Source organism: Petaurus breviceps, unplaced genomic scaffold (genome assembly GCF_028583685.1).
Source record: "Petaurus breviceps papuanus isolate PSGF00001 unplaced genomic scaffold, PetGlider_PUasm1.0 100, whole genome shotgun sequence".
In the NCBI taxonomy this organism is placed as follows: Eukaryota; Metazoa; Chordata; class Mammalia; order Diprotodontia; family Petauridae; genus Petaurus; species Petaurus breviceps.
In genome coordinates, this window is record NW_027185573.1 from 6955013 (window position 1) to 6979672 (window position 24660).

General features: G+C 40.7%; 1 protein-coding gene across 2 annotated transcripts in view; it reads left to right on the top strand.

The window, feature by feature from the left end:
• LOC138170670 (adhesion G-protein coupled receptor D1-like) overlaps positions 1-24660 on the top strand; it is a 476753-nt gene that overhangs the window by 61733 nt on the left and 390360 nt on the right. For both annotated transcript variants that reach the window (XM_069100393.1, XM_069100969.1), the window contains one exon: positions 13467-13608. In XM_069100393.1, the coding sequence (XP_068956494.1) occupies positions 13467-13608 (142 nt within the window). The remainder of the gene's footprint in view (positions 1-13466; positions 13609-24660) is intronic.

Sequence of the window (24660 nt, forward strand, 5' to 3'; positions counted from 1 at the left end):
AAGTGGGGGATGCTCCATTCAAAGTATACTGCAGTATGACCATATCATTGAGGACATTCCTTTTAATTGCACAACCATATAAAACTTATCCATTGCCTCCCCATCTTGGACAGCTCTTGTCTACGTCCTCCCATAAATTCTCCAATCAATATACTATGGCTCCTTTGCTTTCTCTGGTCATTGTGAGGATATCAGCAATGGGCTGGTAAACGTTTAACAATAAGCTCTGAAAAAAAGTACACCAGACACATTTTTAATTTAACCTGCACACTTTCTTACATCTAGACAATTAGCAAAACAATAAATTGAGCCCCAATTAGTGTCATTTATCAATTTCCAAGGTGAAAATGCCCACACTGAAAACTGAACCATCAGTTATAACAGCTGACTTGACATGACTCTGGAATCCCTCTAATATCAAGAGAACATTTGGGTTGTCTTTGCTATCTTTATTTGTCTAGTACATCATGCTGATTTTTTTTTGTGGGAGGCATCCAAACATGCTATTTCTCAAGTATGAGGATCTCTTGTTGTCAGGAACTCTCTCTACTGATTCATACCACTGTTCATCTATGACTTGGTAGGGAGAAGTTAATCTAGAGCTGGAAAGGACCTCAGATAAGTCCTAGGGAGTGGCCCCAAGAATTTAGAGGTTATGGGCTTGCCCAAGGACACACAGCTAATTAGCCAGAGGCAGGATTTGAATCCAATCCTTCTTGGTTCCAAGCTCAAGGCTTTATCCACTCTCCTGTGCTTTTTCTTGTCGGCAATGAGACAAAAATATGACTATAAATCTAGAAGCAGCTGATTTGGATAGTGAAGAGCCCAGCAGCCTTATCGATCTTATTTCTCCCTCAAGCCAAGGCTGGTTCAATACTGGGGCATACAGGTTTCCATTTCAGAAACTGGGAGAGGGAGAAGCGTGAGGAATATTTGAATATCTACTTAGTTCATTCTTCCAGAGCATCAGAGGGATGGTGCAAGAATTGAGATAGAAGATTTTTTCATACAGATGACCCTGGGGGTGGCTAGGTGGTGTAGTGAATAGAGCACTGGCTCTCGAGTCAGAAGGACCTGAGCTCAAATCCGGCCTTAGACACTTAACACTTACTAGCCATGTGACCTTGGGCAAGTCACTCAACTCCATTGCCCTGCCTTCCCCACTCCAAAAACCAAAAAAACCCTCCCCCAAAACAAACAAAAACCAGATGACCCTGTCCAAAGGTCTGAGAAAAGCTTCTCTGAACAAAAAAAAAAGAAATGAGAAATCGCATTCATCTCCGTCTTTGTCTTAGGAGAACTTATAGAGGACATTTATTGTTATCAGTATTAATATTACTGCTAATATTGTTAACAATATTAATACGAATAACAAATAAGTTCCATTTCCAGAGTGTTTTAAGGTCTGCAAAGTTCTTTTTGTACAATAACCCCATGAGGAATGTAAGATGAATACCATTATCTCCATGTCATAGAGGAAGGAACTGAGACTGTGGGAATTTGAGTGACTTTCCTACCAGTCAGTAAAGACATTTGTTAAGTGCCTGATATGTACAAGGCATTGTGCTAAGTGCTGGGAATACAAAGAGGTAAAAAAATAGTTCCTACTCTCAAGGAACTCATAAATGAATAGGGGAGACAACATGTCAACAGCTGGTCACAAACAAGAGAGGTTCAAAGTTCAGTTTCCTGACTCCATGTCAAAGCACTGTACAACACTTCCTCTCTAGTTGTGAGTTATATGAGATGGCACAGAGTGGCGCAAAGCTTGGAGTTGGGAAAATCTAGGTCTGAATCCTGGTCGGTCGCTTAGCCACTCCCAGGCTCAGTTTTCTTCTCTGTAAAATGGGAATCATAGAAGCACCTACCTCCCAAGGGTGTTGTGAGGCTTCAGTGAGATAACATATGTAAAGTATTATAAATATGCCAGTTGTTATTATATTATTATCACGTATTAAGATCACTAGGACAATATAATCATATGTGACACCACAATGTGCATGAATTTATGAGAAACTAACTTTTATGGGCTAAAATAGTCAGGACTGAATCTGTTTCTAGTATTACAATAAAACCCCATTTGCATTCTTTGCAGGAAATGTGGAAGATTATGCTACTTCTACAAATAGGCCAGATTATCTGTCTTGGCTCCAGAGACCACACCTGGGTTTTAGCAAATAGTCCACGATGTTCACAGAAAAGCATAATTCTCGTTGGAGTCTTTCTAAGTGTTTCCCCTTGTCAGTGCAAGGAAGGGAGTCTAAGTAGCTTAGGCTGATTGGAAACTAAGCCTTCTGAAACATTCACGGACTCTGAGAACATCTGAGATGGAAAGGACCATCAAGTCCTGTCCTATTCCATCCCTCATTTTTTCAGATAAGGAAAATCTGACCCTGGAGAAAGGAAAGGATTTGTCCATGGGCATATTTTGATGTCTTTTTTTTCCTCTGTACCTTATGGAATGATAGATATAGAGATGTATATAACACAGAACAGAATACCACAAGAGAATATCATTAAACTTTGGGTTGCCACTTCTCATTGAGAAATCCAAGACCAACTATTTGAAGCATGCTTGGGAAATCTTCAAAAAGTATTCCCCCTTTCCTTCCATTCCATGAGTTTTATCTTTAAAATGTCCTTGTACCTCACAGGCACATGAAGAGTGTATGAATATTCAAAACCTTCTAGGCCAGTCTTAGTTTTTTGTTTCTCTTTTCAACTTTTTGACATGCCTGATTTAGATCTGAGACCGTCAGAGAACTCCCTGTGCGACCACATTAAAAAAAAAGATGCCTCCTAATTTTTCCTCATTGGAATCTTTCTTAGTGTCATAGAGCTGAAAAGACTTTGAGAAAATATATAGTTCAACATATATCTAAGAAACCAGAGTCCATGGGAATTTAGGTGATTTGCCCAAGATTGCATAATGAATTAGCGTAAAAGGCAGAACTAGAGCCCAAGTGCCCTGAATTCTTGGCCACTGTTCTTTCCAACAAACTATGTTATGAACTCTAACACATGATGGATGACCTCCTAAATTTTCTTTTTTATAGACGCAACACCCAAAATAAGTACCACTGAATAATCAAAGAAAATATGGTGAGACTTGGTTCTCCTTCACTAGAGGTCTTCAAACAAAGATTGAGTGGTCACTTGTAGGGGATGTGCCAGTGAGAATTTGTACTGAGGTGAGGCTGAATAGCCTTCTGGGTGCCTTTCACTCTGAGATCTCTTAATTCTGCAATGATGACCTCGAGAATTAAAATTGCAATGAGTTCTCAACTATCTTTGCAAATGATGGGAAATAGAACCATAGGAAACCATACAGTGGCTAATGTAGAGGGCATTTACCAACTACTTGACTTTTAGAAAGCAAAGTGACCTTTTCTACAGCAAATTGAAAATTAAGTTTTGATTAAGCTAATGTTAAATTATTTCACATTCCCCAAACACATACCAATCAGCTGTTTTGGGAACTAGGGCCAGAACCATCAATCATACCACTGCTGAGCATTTATTAGGCTGGTACAATGTGCCAGCCCTGTGCTGGGATATAAAAACAGATGTGATATTGTCCCTGCCTTCAGAGAGCTTATTCATTAGAAAATGGAGGCACTAACATGCACTTGAATGACTATATCCAAAAGCGGTAGAATGTAAACTTGTCTAGGGAAGGCACTAGCAGATGGGGGAATTAGAAAAGGCTTCACATATAAGCTGACGCTTAATTGAGTCTTGAAAGAAAATAAGAGGTGGAGTTGAGGAGGGAGAGCACTCTTGGCATGGGGCTGTCAGTGTAAAGGAATGGAGATGGGAGATGAAGTATTGTGTATGATGAATATCAAGAAGCTCACTTTGACAAACTGGCTATTGAGTGTCCAGGGGCAAGTTATCTGTGATAAGGTTGGAAAGGTAGGACAGGGCCAGATTGGGAAGAGTTTTAAAAGCGGCAAATGGAGGAGTTTATGATATTTGATCCTGCAAGTAGTCAGGGGTCAGTGGAGTTTATTAAAACAGGTGAGAAGTTTGACATGTTCTAGGAAAATCTCTTTGGTGACTGTGTGCAGCATGGGTTGAAGGGGGAAGAAACAAGTCAGGGAGACCAGTTAGGAGACTATTATAATAATACAGGCAAGAAGGGATGGATAAGAGCCTGACCATGGTGGTGGCTGTGTGAGTGGAGAGAAGGGGACGTATGGGAAAGGCATTGTGAAGATCGAAATGGCAAGATCTGGCAACTGATTGGGTATATGGAGTGTGAATAGGCATGCCAGGATGACTCTGAGCCTGTGTAATTGGTGGCAGAAGGAAAGCATGCTATTATGTGTTTCCCGTGGGAGCCCTACCATGGGAACCAGTCACTTTTCAAAGAGGTGGATTTCAGCTCATCATATGGGAAAAAATAAAACAAACAAACAAAAAAGAGCCTCAGAAAACTTTCCACCAATTAGAGCTGTTCCAAAGTGGGCTGCTCTCCCTTTCAGGAAGTATGTTGGACTCATTCTCACTATGGATCTTCAAAAGGACTTATTTATCAGAAATTTATCAAGTGCCTACTTTGTTCAGAGCCCTGTACTAGACTTAGGGGAGATACAAAGTTTAGATAAGATACAGTGTCTCCCTCCCTTCAGGGACCTTGTGTGTACACATGCCCCCCTTTCCTAATTTCCTCATTGTTAATCCTCTCTCCCTCTTAGAATAATTTTGTCTAATCCTGTACATATAGGATTTGTTTATCTGTGTACCTACTGACTTCTTTCAGTAGGAATATAAATTCCTTGAGGATAGGGAGTATTTAATTTTTGTCTTAGTGCCTAGCATGGGGCCTTGCAGAAAGTAAACAATTAATGTCTGTTGAATTGAATTGAATCAAATTGCATAATAATTACATTTGGAAGCTGCAAATTAAAGTGCTGTGAGAGGGTTGAGGAAAGGACATTGCACACTGGGAGGAAATCACAGAAGGCTTCATGGAGGAGGTTGCCTTTGAGTCCGGGATGGGGAATTTATGCCAAGGTATGCTTAGAATTAATGGCCTTCATGGTCACTGACAACTATATTCACGAAAGGGCAATATTTTAGTGTCTTTTCTTCCTAAACACACTTTCTGGGGTCTTGAGTTGTGTAGTTGGGTCATAAGATTACAGATATTGAGTCTCTGAGGGACTCCTCAGAGGTCATCTGAAGCCCAATCCTTTCATTTTACATATAAGGAAACTGAGGCCAGGGATGTTAGGTGACTTGCCCTGGGTCACACAGGCAGTAAACTTCAGAGATAGAATTTGAACCAAAGTCTCTGAGGCCAGAGCCAGAATGATGTCTACTCTCCCACATTGTTTCCCTTTGTAGAAGGATCTTTGCAGAAGGATTCTTTAACATGAATTTCTAACTTGGACCTCAGCGTTCCCATAGCTGCATCTATTGTCAGCTCCTGAGGTTATTATTCTAATTATTTGCCTTTTATATAATACTCCCAGTTTTCCAGGTGCCTGAGATGGTTGCTTCTATGTAATTGGAAGGGTAGAAGCCTATCTATCACGTCTGGCTTTCCTTCAGCTTCCTCACCAGGGTGCATGTTCTAATTGTTGCATTAGATTTTCAGAAGCTCCTGGAGGAGATGCTTTCTCATCTAATCCCCTTCTTGGACTAAAGTCTCTTTGGGCAGAGCCATAACTAGGGTGGAGTCACTGGAGCTTTGCCAGTCCTTATCCCAGGTGAGCTCCTCCACTACCCAGCCTCTGTCTCAACATTTGGTTCTGGCCTGAGACACTTACCACTTACTAGCTATGTGACCTTGGGCAATTCCCTTAACCCCAATTGCCCATCCTTCCCCCCTCCAAAATAAAAAAAATAGAATGTAAGCTCCTGGGGGGAAGGGGCTGGTTTTTGTCTTCTTTGGTTCCTCAGAATTTATCCCATTACCTGGTATTTAGAAGGTACTTCATAAATTCTAGTTGACTACCTGACACAGTAGTCATTTATTAGATGCTTGTTGACTTACTGAGTGCAAAAACTACCAATGATGTTCCTGAGTCTGGTTATTTTTCTTGTTGATTGATCAGAAGCCATGTTATTACCTCTCTGTATTTCAGAGTCCATCACAAAGTGGCACATAGTAGGTGCTTAATAAATACTAGGGAAGCTAGGTGGTGCATTGGATAGAGCTCTGGACCTGGAGTCAGCAAGGCTCCTCTTCCTGAGTTCAAATTCAGACGTTTATTAGTTGTGTGAATTTGAAAAGGATGTGCAGGACTCATTTTCACTAACTTAGACACCACTGATAGCATTAAAGTTCTCCTAGGGAAAACTGAATGATAGCAAGTGCTGTATATATTCTGCTTGAAAATATGTGGAAGACTAAAGTCTTCTCTCTCCATGTATATGCATAAATGTATGCTTGTGTGTATACAAACACACAAATATTTCTACTGTCTGGAAGGTGGCCCAAATCACAGAGTGCTAGGCCTGGAGTCAGGAAGATCTGAGTTCAAATTTGACCTTGGACACCTACCAGCTGTGTCACACTGGGCAAATCACTTAACTTCTATTTGCCTCATTTTCCTCATCTGTAAAATGGAGATAATGATGATATAATTATTATACAATTATACCATATTATATAATTATACATAAATAGAAATAATTACTATATTAATATTATATTATAATTTTGCTATATAATAATAAAATACCTCCCAGGTAGCTGTAATATAGCATTTGTAAAGTGCTTAGCACAGTGCCTGGCAATAGCAGGGGTGTTCATTGGCTTCCACTTATTCTTTGTGACCTCATTGTCATGTGGAGGTAACCCTAGGCTATGTTATGCCATCAGTGACCAAAAAGTAGAGGAGAGACCTCTAGTAGGTCCCTCCAGCTTGTTATTGTTCAGTCATTTCAGTAGTGTATGACTCTTCATGACCACATTTGGGGTTTTCTTGGCAAAGACACTGGAGTGGTTTGCCATTTCCTTCTCCAGCTCATTTCACAGATGAGGAAACTGAGGCAAACAGGGTCAAAAATACTCTCCCAGGGTCACACAGCTATTACGTGTCTGAGGCCAGATTTGAACTCATGAAGATGAGTCTTCCTGACTTCAGGCCAGGTTCTCTATCCCCTGTGGTGCCACCTAGCTATAATAATAATAATAATTATTATTATTATTTGATCTTCACAACAGACTTTGAGATAGGGGCAAGAGGTATGATTGGCCACATTTTACAAATAACAACAACAACTTATACTTTCATGTTTGCAAAGTGCTTTGTAAAAGTTATCCCAGATCCTTAATGACAACCCTGAGAAGTAGGTGCTGTTATCATCCTTATTTAACCGATGAGGAAACAAGGCTGGGATAGGTCACACTATCCTGGTATAGATCTCCTCCCCTCCCTCCCAAACTACTGCAAGAGGCTGTTGGTGAGCCTCTTTGCTCGAAGCCTCTCCCCACTCCCAACATTCAGCTGTCAGATTGACCTTCCTTAACTTCAGGTCTACCATGTCGACTACCCATTCAATAAACTCTGGTGGCTCCCTGTTGTCTCCAGGATCAAACAGAAACTCCTCTGTTTGGCTACCAAACTCCTTCATGACGTGTCCCCACCTCTCCAGGGTCCTTATACCTTATTCTTGTCTATGTACTTTGCCATCCAGTGACCTTGCCATTTCTGGTGCATTCCACTACGCCTCTTGACTCTTAAGTTTTTGTCACTGGTTGACCTTCATGACTCGAACTCCTTCCCTGATGAAGAAGCATCATGACTTCTCTCACTTCCTTCAAGTCTCAGCTAAAGCCCCACCTTTGGCAAGAAGTCTTTCTCAGTTCTCCTTACTTTTTGTGCCTTCCTTCTCAGACTTGGCTCATTTTATCTTTTATGGATCTTGTTCATGGTTGTTTGCATGCTCTCTCCCCCATTACACTGTGAGTTCTTTGAGAGCAGAGACTTCTTCTCTCCACCCCGTCCCATTTCTTTGTATCACCGGTACTTAACACATAGCTGTCGTTGCTGTTTGCCCTTTCTTCTCAAAGAAGACCATGACACCAGGAGGTGATGCCATGACATACAAGTGAAATGGATTTAAGAGAGGCAGGCCTATGTAAAGTCACCAGCCTCACTTTCTCCTCCAGAGCCATCTAAGTACAGTAACCAGATATATATCAAGACAACCGGAGATGGCCCAGGATGCAGTGAAGGACCTGAGATTAAAGCTAAGGTTCTTGGCAGGTTTCACTTTGACTGAGGCAACACCCATGCAGTGATTAAGGCTAGGTAAAAAAATGAGTCAAAGAATGGCCTCTTTAATGCAGTCCAGAAAAAAAAATCAAATTGGAAGGGGAAGACACCCAGAGTTTCTATCAGGTGCTTAATAAATGCTGACAAGTTAAGTCATTTACTCAGGTCCACATCACTAGTAAACCTTATCTGCTGTTGCTGTTCGCCCTTCGTTCTCAAAGAGGACCAAGTGGACCTCAGGAGTAGGACTCAAACTCTTGTCTTACTAACCCCCTACTTAGCACTCTATTCTGAAAGTGCTACTTCTTTGAACAACCCTATGACAAAGAAATGAAATCCAAATTGTGGGATTTCAGGCAGCAAAGAGAGGTTGAAAAAAAGGCATTTGGGGTGAGGAGCAGAGAAAGCTTTCCCAGAACACTTTGGTAGGTGGTCCCTAACACTTGTGGGAATCAATCAATCAACAGACATTTATTAACAGCTTACTCTGTGCCAGGCACTATGTCGGGAGACTGAGAGATTTATAATAGGGAAGGGATGGCCAGAAAAAGTTGTTCTGAAGATTCAGTTCATCCTCAAAATAAAGAGACTCTGAAGGAGTAATCTGAAAATGACTTGTCTATTTTAAAAAAAATGGAATTCACCTGATTTGAGAAAACAGGTCTATTTCATGTCATATGTCATCTAATTCTAATTTCACTGAGCTATAAAAACATGTTTTAGAGCTTTGGGCCCATAAAACAGTCAGTAAGCTGCTTTCTGTGTCATTCCCTTTAATAACTCCAGCTGCCCCAAGGAACTGAAGACAGAATCATAGAGCCTTAGCTTTGTAGAAGACCCCAGAGGCCATCACGTCCTACCGAGGCTTGGACAAACCCGGCTCTGTGACATCCTCTGACAAGTGATCCTCCAGCCTCTGCCTGAGTACCTCCACTGAGGGAACTGTGAATGTTTGGCCCTGGAGGAGAGAGATTCTACCTTTGTTATTTGGCTCTTGTGTGAGCGTATACAAATTATATTAGCATTTTTGAGTCCTGCTTTCCTTGGCTGTGAATGCTTAAAAATTGTTTTCCTGTTCTTCCCAAGTCTCAAGTTTGTACATTTAGAGCTGGAAGGGAGTTTAGAAGCTGTCTTGTCTAACTGCCTCCATTTTACAATCAAGGAGACTGAGTCTCAGCTGTTCCAAAGGGCTAGCCTAAGCTTCCATGGATGGCTACAAGTCCACTTTTCCAGGCTAAACAGCCACCAGTTCTTTCAATACTAATTATAAAGATGACAGAATCTCGCAGCTCCTCTGGTGCAGCACACACTAAACTGAGAACTCTCCGGATAACATTGGGAGGTGATACTTTTGTCCAGAGATCAGAGGTCTGAGGTTAGCTTCCCGTGGCATTAGTCTAAGACTAAGAACTCTCCGGATAACGTTGGGAGGTGATACTTTTGTCCAGAGATCAGAGGTCCGAGATTAGCTTCCCATGGCATTAATCTAAGACTAGGACAGGTTTTCTTTCTCAGTGGCTGTTGATCTGCCTTTAAAATTCAAGAACCATCTCTGATGCATGCTGTCTATGTCACTTGAACATCTCAGTACCCAGGCAGCTCTTTAAGACTACACATTTCAGAGAAAGGACCAACTTGCATTTAGTAGAGAGCATTTCCTCCCCTGGGAGTTCCCTATAGCAATGAAATCACCAATCCCTATCTCTACCCTATTCTGCTCATTGTTTTCATAGATTCTTATTGTTTTATGCATTTCTCTAAAGGATCTTAGGCTCAGAAAGGGCTTAATAGCGCTGCAATAGAGTCTGGTTCATCTAGGACAAAGCGGCCCTCCGTTGTCCTTCAGTCCTTTGGGGCTTTGACATGATTCTGGGTAATGTTTGTCTAAAGATGCACAGCACTCCCCTTGAAGCCTGTGCACTTGGCGGTGTCTCATCAAAGGCATCTTCCCGGCACGATAAATGATGAGAGGGTGTTTTTCCTTTATGGAGATTTTTATTGAGAATGTTTCGTATTTACAACTCCAGCATGCTTCTCAGACCTGTTCCTTCTTAAGGAAACAAACACAAGTGACTGTTTTATATGAAGGACAGGGAGGACGGGTGTGGGGCACACGTATATCATGAGCTGGATGCCAGGACTATATTAGGTGAAATGTATGCATGTATCCATATGTTCGGCAAAATCATTGGGGAATAAAATAGGATACTCACAGTCCCTAGGGGCTAGAAACATCACAATAATAGTTCTGTATAAGGCCCAAGTAGAAACAGTGTGGGCAGCTAGGGGTTGTAGTGGATGGAATGCCAGACCTGGAATCAGGAAGGCCTGAATTCAAATCCAGCCTGAGACACTTATTTGCTGTGTGACCCTGGGCAAGTCACTTTACCCTGTTTGCCTCAGTTTTCTCATCTATAAAATGAGCTAGAGAAGGAAATGGCAAAGTCCTCCAGTATCTTTGCCAAGAAAACCTCAAATGGTGTCACAGAGTCAGACGTGACTGAACAACAACAAAAGAGAGTATGAATGGGGAGGAGGAGAAGGGAATGAAAGGGAACAAACATTGATTAAATATTTCCTATGTGCTGGGCTCTGTGCTAAGTACTTCACTGTGTGTGGTCAACCCAGAAAGAGATGTTGAACCTGGTCAAGAAAGGTTGGAATGAAAAAATGCAGAAAATGTCTAGAGGAGGGAGGTAGAGCTATAGCATTTTCTAGGAAGGAGATACAGGAACAAGTGCCCCCAAATGATCCCTGTCACTGGGAGATGGAACCCTGGTAGGCCAATCAACTATGTGTTGTTTGGGACCTCAGATTGCCAATGAGGAGGAAGAATTCATAATCTCCATCCTTTACTATCATTTTACAAGTGAGAAAACTGAGTTGTTAGAAGCAGTTTACTCAAGATCATATGGATAGAAATGTCAAAGATGATATTTGATCCCAGATCTCAGTCTGAATCCAGCAGGATTCCCATAGTTCAATGCTGCCTGGAAACAAAGAGCACCATATCAATTAGACAACTGGGAAATGTGAAAATGGAAACTGATCCCCCATGGGATGAGTGATTCAATACTCCTGGGGTCAGCAGGGACTGAATACCCACGAAGCAGAGTGAATGGGAAAAACCTGGTAATGGTTTAATGACATCTGCTGTGATATGTTTACACAAGACATCTCAAGCTAGGGAGAATTTGAGACTGTATGTAGGGCAATGGCAAATCTGTAGTCTGGAAGGGAGTTAGAGGAACCACAGCAATAGAGGCAGCCAGATGGTAGGCACAGTGGATAGAATGTGGGACTTGGGGTTCGGAACACCTGAGTTCAAATCCTACTGGGTGATGCTGGGCAAGTCACCTGATCTCTCTGGGTTTCAGTTTTCTCAACTGTGAGTGGAGATGATAAATAAAAACGACCTCCCAGGGCTGTTGTGGAGATCAAATGAGATAGTAGTTGGATAGTGCTTAGCACAATGCCTGGCATATGGCAAGTGCTATATAAATGTTAGCTACTGTTATTATAATACGTGCTTAGCAAATTTTAAATTGAACAAGAGAATAAGCATTTATTAAGCACCTGGTATGGTTGGTGCAGCGCGTAGAGTGCCAGGACTAGAGTCAGGAAGACTCATATTCTTGAGTTCAAATCTGACCTCAGACACTTACTAGCTGGGTGACCCTGGGCAAGTCACTTTACCCTGTTTGCCTCAGTTTTGTCATCTCTAAAATGAGCTGGAGAAGGAAATGACAAACTACTCCAGTATCTTTGCCAAGAAAACCCCAAATGGGGTCAGGTAGCATTGGATACACACAACTGAAATGACTGGACATCAAAAAAAAGCACCTACTATGTCCCAGGCATTGTATGATCTCATTTGATCTTCATGTAACCCAGGACAGGAGACTGCTAAGTGGGTGTGATTGAATTCAGGTCTTCCTGTATCCAGGTACAGTACTCTATCCACTGTGCCATCTATGAGATTCACCTGAGAGCTTGGGTATCATTCAGGTACAGGAAATTAATCCATCAATACAATTTCTCTTCCCCTCAGGAGAGTCAGGATTAATGTTGATCAAGCTAAGCTCCTTTGGGTTAGTAGCTTCATTCAATTTAATTCAACTAAATAAGCCTTTGTTTTATATAAAAGATAAAATATAACTCCAATAGAATGTAAACTTATTGAGGACAGGGACTGTTTTAGTTTTGTATCCCTAATGCCCAACACAGCACATAGTAGGTATTTAATTAGTACTGGATTAATTTGTTCAATCAATCAACAAGCATTTATTAAGTTTGCTTTTGTTTAGTCATTTTTTCCATCACGTCTGATTCCTCATGAACCCCTCTGGGGTTTTCTTGGCAAAGATATTGGAATGGTTTGCCATTTCCTTCTTGAACTCATTTTACAGATAAGGAAATTGATGCAAACAGGGGTTAAGTGACTTGCCAGAGCCACGCAGCTAGTAAGTGTCTGAGGCCAGACTTGAACTCAGGAAGATGAGTCTTCCTGATCCCAGGTCCAGTGCTCTGTGTATTATGGTGCTACCTAGCTGCCCATTTATTAAGTACCTAACATTTATGCCAGACCCTGGAGTTACAAAACCAGAAAGAAGGAAAGAAAGAAAGAAAGAAAGAAAGAAAGAAAGAAAGAAAGAAAGAAAGAAAGAAAGAGAAAAAAAGAGAAAGAGAGGAAGAAAGAAAGGAAGGAAAAAAGAGAGAGAAAAGGAGAAAGAAAGGAAAGAAAGAGAAAGAAAGAAGAAAGAAAAGAAATAGTTTCTGATCTCAATAAGTTTACGTTCTATCAGATTGATTATCAAGAATCTACTAGTTTTATTGACTATACTAGATAGGTACTAAGAATACAACAAAAATTAATTCCTTCTCTCAATAAGCCTGCATTCCATATTCATTTAGGAATTTAAGTCTTGGGTGGAGATGCATTTTGTTTGAAAATTGCAAAGCTTAGTATAAAAACATAAAGCCATTCACATGATCTTAGGTCTAGAGCTGGAAGAGATCAAAGGGACCATTTAGTTTAACCTTTTTATTATATAGATGAGAACATTGAAGCTCACAAAAAAGAGCTTGCCCAAGCTTATGCTGATGTTCCCTATACGCAGTTGAAATCTAATGTGAATACTCAAAGTGGCTTCCAGCTACCTGCCTCTTCTTTCACGGTTACCCTTTGTTCAGTTTGTAATAATTTTCCATTTATTTCCATTTACTTCCAAGGATTATTGAGGCAGCCAACTACAAAAAGCACCTGATACTAGCTACCAGTTACCTTATTTCTCTGAAGGTAGAACCACCACCAGTGCTGTCCCAGAACTTGTCAGGATCCCCTCTGATCACCATCCGGCTCACACACACCCTGGTGAGTTTTAGAACAGTACCCATTGAGTTGTCAACCTTTGGTTTGTTTTGAGAATTGATTGGTTTGTTCATTTGTTTTTGCAATACCCAAAGTATTAATACCGTTTGGTTGTTTTTTTGTTTTTGTTTATACTATGCCTGCTATGTTGTTTCCCTTTGTTTTTTCTAATTCCCAAAGTATAAATACTGTATGGTTGGTTTTTCACAATGTTCACCATGTTGTCAGCCTGTTGTTTGTTTTGAGGATAGGTTTGATTTTGCAACACTCAAAGTATTAATACCCTTTGGTTGTTTTTTGGTTGTTTTTTTATAATGTCCACCATATGGTCACCCTTTAGTTTGGTTTGATTTTGTAATTCCCAAAGTATTAATACTATTTGGTTGTTTTTTTTTACAATGTCCACCATGTTATCAGTCTGTTGTTTGTTTGAGGAATGTTTTGTTTTTGCAGTTCCCAAAGTATTAATGCCCTTTGGTTATTTTTTGGTTGTTTTTTTTATAATGTCCACCATATGGTTACCCTTTAGTTTGGTTTGATTTTGTAATTCCCAAAGTATTAATAGTATTTGGTTGTTTTTCTTTAACAATGTCCACCATGTTGTCACTCTGTCATTTGTTTTGAGGATAGGTTCGTTTTGCAGTTCCCAAAGTATTAATGTCTTTTGGCTGCTTTTTTCATAATGTCTACCATGTTGTCACCCTTTAGTTTGGTTTGTTTTTGCAATTCCCAAAGTATTAATGCCCTTTGGTTGTTCTTTTTTGTTTTCCAATGCCTACCATGTTGTCACCCTTTGGAGTATGGTTTGTTTTTGTAATTACCAAAGTATTGATACTGTTTGGTTGTTTCCTTTTCCTTTTCCTTTTTTTACAATGTCCACCGTGTTGCCACCCTGTGGTTTGTTTCGAGGGTTGGTTTGTTTTTGAAATTCCCAAAGTATTAATATCCTTTGACTTGCTTTTGCAATGCCTACAGTATTAATATCCTTTGATTTATTCTTGGAATGTCCATCATGTTGTCATTGTTCGATTTGTCTTGGGGATATCCACCATATTATTATCCTTTAGTTTCAAGTTTGTTTTGGTGATGCTTGCCATATAGTTGCCTTTTGTCTTGCTTTTATGATGCCCACAGTATTAATATGTTGGTTTGTTTTTGGAATGCCCACCATGTTACTAAACATTGTTTTTATAACCCATGAAATGTTAATACTTTTAGTTTGTTTTGGCAATATTCACTATATTGTGACCCTTTGGTTTATTTTGGCAATGTCTACCATCTTGTCATCCTACTTGTTTTTGTGATGCCAAACCCTTTGGGTTTTTTTTTTGTGATACCCTCCATGTTACTACCCTTTGACTGTTTTTGCCACACCTGAAATATGAGTACCTTTTGGCATATTTTTGGGACTCCCGCCATGTTATTATGTTTTGGTTTTGCAACACCTGCAAATAATACTTTTTCAGTTGTTTTTGTAATCTCTACCATGTTGTCACTCTGGTTTGTTCTTGAATTTTGGAATATCACAATTCTCTGTGGGGATATGGGGAGAGTTTCTAGGATGATATTGGACCTGGTGAAAATAAACATTATCTTGTTACTAGCTGCCCCATCTGAATGGCCTTATCTTTGGCCTTGACTAAAGTGATACTCAGTTTGTGGTGGTCATTGGTCTGGTCATAGGGTTTCACTACTGGGCAGAAAAACCTTTGAGACAAGATTGAGGCTGCCTAATATGATCATGCTGCTCCCATAAATGTTACTTGAAGTGATCATGAATGGACCTCTGGGGAAATAATACTGTATGATTCTTAATTATCTTGTCTTACTGCCTCTGGCAAGGTAAAGCAATTTGTTTTGGCTGGAAAGAACAGAAATCAACAACTAGAATTATCTACTTCTATATTTAAGAATGCTTTGAGTGATAATTTGCTACAGTGCTGTGTAAGCATTCTGGTCTACTCATGACCTCTCAGTGAATGAGGAAGACCATGGTATTGGTTCTGTAGGTATGTGGAGAACTAATCTTTTTAAAAAAATAGATTTTATTGATATATCTGGCCTTTATATCTACCTTTTTATCCTTTCCTTTATCTGTCCCTCTCAGAGACATCCCTCATAACAATTTTTAAAGAGAAAAAAATTAAGCAAAACTGAAAAATACATTGAAAAAATCTGATATTCTCTGAAATATTCTACATCTATAGATCTTTCTCCACCCGCATCTCTGCATAGGAGGAAGGGGAGGTGTTGTTTCCTATTTCTTCTTTGGGACCAAGCTTGTCCCTTACTTACAGTTCTGCAATATTCATTTTCAATAGTTTTGTGACTGTTGTTAATATTTTCATTAAAAAACATTTTCTTACTACCTTACTTAGTAATGTCATGCATACAATGGTGCATGTGTGTATGTATGCCTGCATTTGTATTTGATCAAAAATATAAATGTTAGTGTGACTTAGCCCTGGCACAGAGTACATACTGAATAAATGCTTATTTTTTGGTAGATGACTGCTTAAGAATGTTTTGTTTTTTGAAAATCCCACAAGTTTTATTGATGTTATCTGTTTTTGTATCATAGTTACTTTTAGACAATCTCTCCTACCCCCACCCAATGATTGAACACTCCCTTTTAACAAAAGAATCATAGCATTTGGCCATGTGTTAGCAGAGTGGATAGACTTCTGGCCTTGGAGTCAGGATGACCTTTCTCAGACTTTTATTAACTGTGAGTGTGACCCTGGGTCAGTCACTTAACTTCTATTTGTCTTTGTTTCCCCATCTGTAAAATGAGGCTCCTAATAGAAACTACTTCCCAGGGTTGTTGAGAAGATCAAAGGAGATCACATTTATCTAGTACTTTGAAAACCCTAAAGCACTACATAAAAATGGTAGTTATTATTACTTTATTTGGCATCTAATTCAAGCTGCTCACCAAAAAGAATGACAAATATGCCATGCTTGGGAGAAGAGTAGTTAAACAAAACCCAATACAACAAGCATGGCTGCATTGTTGGCAATACTCTTCCCCTATGGGGGTCCAACTTTGTTTAAAGAAGTCTCCATGTTTCATTGTGTGGACTTGAATTCCGAAATTGGTTGTGCTGGTTCCCAGAGTTCAGCATCCTTAGCATTCTTTTCGTTTACGTGATTGGAGTAATTTATATTGCTTTCTCTGCTTCTCTCTGTTTCTCTCGGTGTCTGTTCATAAAAGTCTTCCCATGTTTCTCTGAATTCCTCACATTCATTCTTTCTAACCACATCATTATATCTCATCCCGTTCATATGCCACAGCCTGTTCAGTCATTTCCCAATTGAGCTGCACTTACCTTGTTCTGTGAATGTTTTACATGTTAATAATTTAGGTTGTAAGCTCCTCGTGGGTTGGGACTGTCTTTTGTCTATTTCTATATCCCCCTGTGCTGGCACCTAATAGGTACTTAATGTTTATTGATTGATTAATGAAATGTATTTATAGAAAGCCCTATGTCTTTAAAAAAAATCTTATTTTTATTTATACTTTTTCTTTTTATATCACGTTCGTTTTTGAACATGTCTTTTCTCATTTCCTACCTGGTGAACCATGTTCTGAAATAAAACAGAAAAAAAAAAGAACTATACAACTTAACAAAATCGACCAACACAACAACCATATTTATTAGTAAAGGCAATATTCCATATCCATAGTCTTCTGCTTCTTAAGAGAAAGGAAATGGTTATATTTTTCTCAACTTTTCTCGGGGATATCATAACCATGCTTCCCTACTCTAGAGTCATAGTGAAAGCATGGGATTTCATCAGAGGTCGTGGGTTCAAATCCCAGTCTGTCATTTGCTTTCTGGGAGGCCTTGGGTAAGTCACTCCTCTGGGCCTCATGTTTCCTCCTCTGTAACATGAAGGGTTAGACCAGCTGATATCTTAGGTCCCTTTTAACTCAAATTTGTAATTCAGAATATGAATCAAAGAAATAGGAGGAAGTCCAAGTATTCTTGATAATTTTGAAAGGATGGAAAACAGGTGAGGAAATTATAAAAGGTAAAATGTAGCAACTTATTCATCAGGATGCTCTTTGGATGCATTGCCTCTGAGCTGGAGTCTTCTTGCTTGAGAAAAGGATGTTGGAATTTGTCATTTCTGACAATTAACAGGATAAGAATTTGACTTAGGGCAGGAATGGGCTTGTATCCCCAGCATATAGTGGGTGCTTCATATTATTTGTATTAATCAATATAAAATGATCAATTTAATAATGTTGGGATTGCATTGAATTGCTCAGCCTCCAGGACTGTGAAATCCCTTGAAATGTCAGAATTGCTTAGAGGGAAGCAAGAATGCCTTCTTAGAGGCAAAAGGCCGTCCTTGGAAAAGTTTGTCAGAACACAGAGTTGAGCATTTTTAGCGGCTCTTAAGGAAATTATAGAACAGGATTCAAACATTGCAAGCCTGTAATCTAGAGTATATAAAAGAGGGAGGGGCTCTTTTTAAAGGCAGTGGAAACCTTCCCCTGAGGATTTTGAGGTTGAATGTAGCCTAGTCAAGAGAAGAAAAAAGCTGCCTGCCCCAGCCTATGATGAGGGAAACCCATTTCCCAGCAGTCCCCAGCCTCAGCTATGATCATTGGGATGGGAATGGAGAACAATCGCCTGTTGGAAAGATGGAATGCAGAGTAGGACCTAGGAAGCCAGGCAGTTCATTGGAATCTGCCACAAAGAAGAATGGGAAATCAGGGGAGAGTGCACACAATTCACAGAAACCTGCTGACATCAAGTGTATCATCTGGGGGTGGGAGAACTTGGGAACCCTGGAGAGATGAGTTAACACAAGCTAAAAATGACCACCATATGGAGTTTCAGGCACAGCAAAGACAGCTTTGCTTTTGGCTAACACAAAGGCGTTGGCGATGCTTTGAGTATTTCAGAAATGTGAAATGTGAAATCAGTCTGATTTCCCATTACTTCCCTCCCACTCTCCCAATCACAGCCAAATTGGCCCACTTGAGGTACAGGGCATTTGATTTCCCACCTCTGTAACTTTTGCATGTGTTCCCCATGCCTGGAATGTAGTTCCTCCTCATCTCTACCTTCTGATACCCCTTGAAGCCTTGGATCAGTTCTCTAAATTCTACAGGATTCGCCCACTTTTAAGTATTCTACCAGCTACGACAACAATCCTTTGAGCTTATTTCATATAGTTTTTCCTTACCTGTGTCCTTACTGGGTAACCCCCTTGGTAGAATCTGAACTCCTTGAGAATTATTTGATCCAGGATGCCCAATCCATCAACCAGAAGTTACCAAGCCCTATCATTTGGGAGGCACTTTGCTAGGTCAGGAGCTGTGTTTGGATCTGTGTCCCTGCTGCCTATCATAGCACCTTATCCATAGATGTTTAGGAGACATGTTTGTTGAAATTTAATAGAACCAACTTGAATACAAGTAAAAGGAATCAATGTGAGTCAATCAACTAGCACGCATTAAACACCTACTAAAGTGCTTGGTTTACAAAAAAAGACAAAGAATCAGTCTTTGCTCTCAGAAGCTCAGAGTCTAATGAGGGGTAACAAAATGAAAACAGCTACATATGGGGCTTTGTGCCACAAGATATGGATGGGATAGATTGGAAATAATTAATAGAGAGATTTCAACAGCATTAAGGAGAGGTTTCTTGTAAGAGGTGGGATTTTGGATGGGACTTAAAAGAAGCCAGAGAAGGCAGAGGAGGGAGATGAGGTGGGAGAGCACTGCAGCATGGAGGATGGCCAGTGGTCATGCATGAAGTTAGCAGATGGAGGGCCTTGATTGAGGAACCACAAGAAGGGCAGTGTGAGGCTTGGTTGAAGGAAGTTAGGTGGTCATCCTAGATCAGAGAGGATTTGAGGAAGGGGAATCATCTTTGTTTTCAAATATTTCAAGGGCTATTGTGGAGAAGAGGGATTAGATTTCTTCCACTTGACTGAGGTAGAACTAGGAGAAATGGGGAGAGTTTTTAGAGAGAGAGATTTTTGACTCATATCAGGAAAATCTTCCTAACAACTTTTCTTGCTGTTCAGTCATGTCTGACTCTGTGATCTCATTTGGGGTTTTCTTGGTGAAGAGGCTGGAGTGGTTTGCAGTTTCCTTCCCCAGCTCATTTTACAGATAAGAAAACTGAGACAGACAGGGTTAAGTGACTTTCCTAGGCTCACACAGCTAGTAAATGTCTAAAGTTGGATTTGAACTCAGGTCTTCCTGACTCCAGACTTGGTGCTCTATGCAGTATGGTGCCCCCTAACTGTCCCATCGCTGGAACTATCCAAAAGTGTAATGGGTTGCCTCAAAGGGATAGTGGCCTCCATCTTGTTAGAGCTTATCAAGCCAAGTCTAGACAACTGCATGGCAAGGTCATAGAAGAGGGGATTCATACCTAGGTATGGTTCATAATAGGACGGCCTAGAGGTTCCCTTTAACTTTGATGGGCTATTGTTCTATGAATGGGGGGAGGGCAGATAGCATGTAGACAAGTTTTAACCATGATAATCTGACCTGTGATGTCAGAAAGGACCATATTGGGTAACAGGGAATGTGACCTTCTTGAAGGAGGGAGGGTGGAAAGGGCAGCAGGGAGGCTTGTTAAGTGAGCCTCAGTTTACTTATTTGCAGAATAAAAGGATGGGACTAGATGGCCTCCAAGGTCACGTCCAACTCCAAGTCTATGATTCTGTAATCTCCCTGAAGTCCTCAAGATCCTCATGAATTTGGCTGAATGTCCATTTTGTCTAATGGTCTAAGACATGACCATTTGGCAAGGGGAGCCACGAGTATGCTCAATCAGGGCTTTCATCACATGATGCTGCCTTTGCTAAGCACATCTGCTAAGGAGGGATGGGAAAGGACCCCATAAATCACAGCAGCTATCGAGAGGAATGGGGAGGAACTGTAATCAGATTGCACAAAAAAGAGGAGAGGGTCATTCTTCCAGGGAGCAGAGTCCCAGGGCTAAGAAAGGAAACTTCATTGAACCAGCATCATGTCAAAGAGAGCATCTGAAGATGAAGTACCCAATGGGTCCCATTGAGGGATGAATGTCTTAGAAATCAGCTTCTATGGATGAGAGGCATCATCTTAGAAACAGGTCAACCTTCCTAGGTGGAAAAGTAATTTCTAGTCAAATTTTTAGTGATTTCACTAATATAGTCACATCACTGTTATCATTGCCATAGACTAGTGGCCTCTCTTCTATTTGATTGGTCTGCAAAGTTGGGGCGGCAGTCCCTTGGGGAGCCATGGCATGATCACAAGTGGTCTGGGCTTGACTCCAAAGGAGAGACTTGCTGAAGGTCCCATAGTGCTAAATGACTGAACCAGGATTTGAACGTGTTCTTTCCATTACCTGCTCTTGCCCCTCAAGAGAAGGTGGCAGACCCTGAGGAAGACTGGGCCATGGAGAAGTTGCAAAGTACATGGACCATGCCTTTGGCATCTTCTTCCATGCTGGCCCTTCAGTCTGGCATTCTCCTTGAACCTTTATTATGACCAGAAGTTACTCTGTCTTTCAATGCGTCTGTCCCAGTAGGGGAGAAAGTGTTGGCTCTGGTTCCAGAAACCTGGGGTTCATATCTCTGCTATTTAAACCTGGGGTTTTTGCACTCCCCCCTCCCCTTTTTGAGGCAATTGAGATGAAGTGACTTGCCCAAGGTCACACAGCTAATAAGTGCCTGAGACTGGATTTGAACTTGACTCCTGATTCCAGGGCCTGTCCTCTATCCACTACACCACCTAGCTGCCCCAGCACCCTTTGTTCTAAGGTGATTCTGAAAAAAAATGAGAAGGCTGGGCTTGATAGCCCTCCAACTTCTTTAATTTTCAATATAACAAGCATCATGGGAGCAATGTAGCTCATTGGAAAGATCATTGACTCTGGTAGCCAAGAATTTGGGTTAAAATTTCACCTCTGAGCTTGTTACTCTCAGTATAGTCCCTTAGCTACCTTGGATCACAGACTCCTTATCTTTAAAGTGGGTCCTTGGCCTAGGTGACCTCTAAGGTCCCTTCACTACTGTACCTATGGCTATAATCTAGAGGCCCACTGTGTGCTGAAGATATAGGAAATAAAAAGAAGTAATTCTTATCATCTAAAGGCTTGTATTTTACTGATTCTCTAAATCCACATTCCTCTGAAAAAACTTAAGATGTTAATGGCTGATAAAAGATTAATACACAACAAGGCCAGACAATATCTAATTTAACCTTGGGAAGTCTTTGGCTTTTAGCCAAAGGAACACATTTCTAATGGTGGAATTTCCAGGGTAGTGATAGGCTAATGGTGGGGTAGGGTTTTTTTTCCTCCCCAGGGTATCTTGAAATATCTGAAAGCTCCTGCCTATGTAACCTCTCAGAACCTTAGCCCTATTTCCAAAATGTGGTGAAGATCAGTTTTGGACTCCACCCTGTGGGATCATTTCACGAATATGTGAATCAGAACACCTTCCAAAAGGATACCTTCATAATGAACCCTGGGTGAAAATGATTTCAGTCATAAGCTCATCCAGTCCTCTGTCTTTCCTTCCTATTCAGCATATTTATAAGATCATAGATTTAGAGCTAGAATGAATCTAAGAGACTATTGAGTACAACCCCCTTTTACAGATAAGGAAACTGAGGCTGAGTGACTTTCCTAGGGTTATACAGCTACTGAGTATCTAAGGCAAGTGTCAAACTCAGGTCTTTCTGACTCCAACTTCAGTGTGATCTCAATTTCAGCCTTCTTTCACATTATTCTATATACTAACTACCCACAGTCTTTAGACTATTAAAAACAAAAAAAACCTCTTACATATCATCATTTTGGAAACTAATCTAGGTCAGTTACTTGAAAAAAAAAAGACAAAGCCAACACCAGCAAAGAATGAGATCAGTCCAACTGCATTCATGGGTTTGCCTTTTGGCTTTGAACTAAAATTCTTTATTACAGATTCAATGTGATTTAGTGGGTGGGACAGGAGGAGGGAAGGGAGAGAGAGGGGGGGCTTTGGGATAGATTATGAGTTTGTTTTGGGTGGAGCCCGACCTTGAAGATCTCTATGTGCAGAATTCCTCACAACAGTCCAAACAGAATAAAGATTCTATGTGTCAGCAATTAAGCAAACATTCTGCGAATATTATCCAGTGCCTGTCTCATACAGAGGATTCTGTTGGGGGGTTAAGGGAGTTTGGATAAGACACAGTCCCTGCTTTTATGGAATTCACAGTCTAGCAAGAGAATAAGGCACAAGCAGGTAGGACTTTAAAAACAGTATTACATAAAAGAAGGTGTGGTATAGTGAGTAGGGAGCAGCTTGGTGGTGTCTTAGATAGAGCTCTGGGCTTAGAACTGGGAAGACTCATCTTTTTTAATTCAAATGTCACCTCAGACAGTTATTAGCTGTGTGACCCTGGCCAAGTCACTTAACCCTGTTTGACCTCAGTTTCCTCCTCTGTAAAATGAGCTGGAGAAGGAAATGGAAAACCACTCCAGTCTCTTTGCCAAGAAAACCCCAAATGAGGTCACAGAGAGTCAGACACAACTGAAAAAATGACTGAGCGGAGAGTCAGGAAACCCTGGGTTCAAGTCCTATACTTTGTTCAGCACACAGTGCCTGGCACATGTAGACCTTTAATGGAAGTTTATTGATTGTGCTCATTAGACCTTGCCTAGGGTCTTGTTCTGAACAACACAGTTTAAGAAGTGTGAGTAAGCTGGACAGTGTCCAGAGGAGAATGCCCAAGATGGTGGACGTCTTTGAGTTCATGACATGTGAGATATCAATCGAAAGAATTGAGAGAGTTGAGGCTGCAGAAGTCTTTGGGACATGGGCTAGTTGTCTGTAAATATCATAAAGCTGTTGTATTCTGCTTGGCCCCAGAGGACCAAACAAAGAGAAATGGGTGGAAGTTACAGAGAGACTATCATCAACATCTTGATGATCTTCCTGATGATGGGAGCTGTCTGGAAGTAGAAAGCTTTGCTTTGAAAGGTGGTGGGTGCTCCCTCCTCGGAGGTCTTCAAGCAGGGTCTGGTCTGAGTTTGTTAGAGGAAGGATTCCTTCTTTTATGGTTTGAGGTCTCAACAATTCTTTGAAGTCCTGGCTGCATGAACATAAGCAAATCTCTTGACCTTCCAGGACCTCAGACTCAAAGTTACAAATGAGTTTCCAATCTGCATTAGTGAAGGATGTTTTCATGAAGGAAGTTCCCTGCATATTTCTGAACCTCTCTTTTCTCTCCCTTCCAATCTACAGTAAGAGAATTAGAGAGGTCCAAGTAAAGTGCTATGTGGGGTCTTACTGAGAACTCTGTGACTGACAAGGGTTATTTGTGGAAGCTTCATGGGGGAGGGGGCACTTGAAATGTATTTTAAAGATAAATAGCAACTTAACAGACCAAAAAAGAAAAGGGAAGGCATCACAGGCATTGGGAACAGTGTGATCAAAGGCAAAGAGGTGGGAGATGGCCAACTGCTTAAAACCACACAAGACAGAGACAGAGCTAGAGCTAGAACTCAAGCCTCTTCTGTCCTCCCACCCCGACATTAGTAGTTTCTCACAACAGGCTCCCCAAGTCCCAGTTCTCTTCTTGTTTCAGAACAGCTGGGGTAAGGCTAAAATTGAGCCACACTAGAAAAATTCAGAAATGACCCAGTGCTGAAGCAAGATCAAACAAACCCTTCTACAAAATGGAGCCAGGGTCAGATCCAGAAAGATCAACTTTATGGAAAACAGATCTGGAGCTATCCCTGAATTCCTATGCTCAGAGCACTGTGGCTTGAGGGCAATTCTTATGTACAAGCATCACCTCCCACCCATCTGTGACTCTTTTCGTCTTCTCAAGTTGTACTGGCAGTAAGACCTTGACACCTCAGTTCTAAAACATTCTGTAGCTACCCATTACTTCCTTTTTCTATTGCTGAAAAGAAGGAGAATTTGGGAAATATTTGTGGCTTGTTAAAAAGAAGAAGAAGAAGAAGAAGAAGAAGAAGAAGAAGAAGAAGAAGAAGAAGAAGAAGAAGAAGAAGAAGAAGAAGAAGAAGAAGAAGAAGAAGA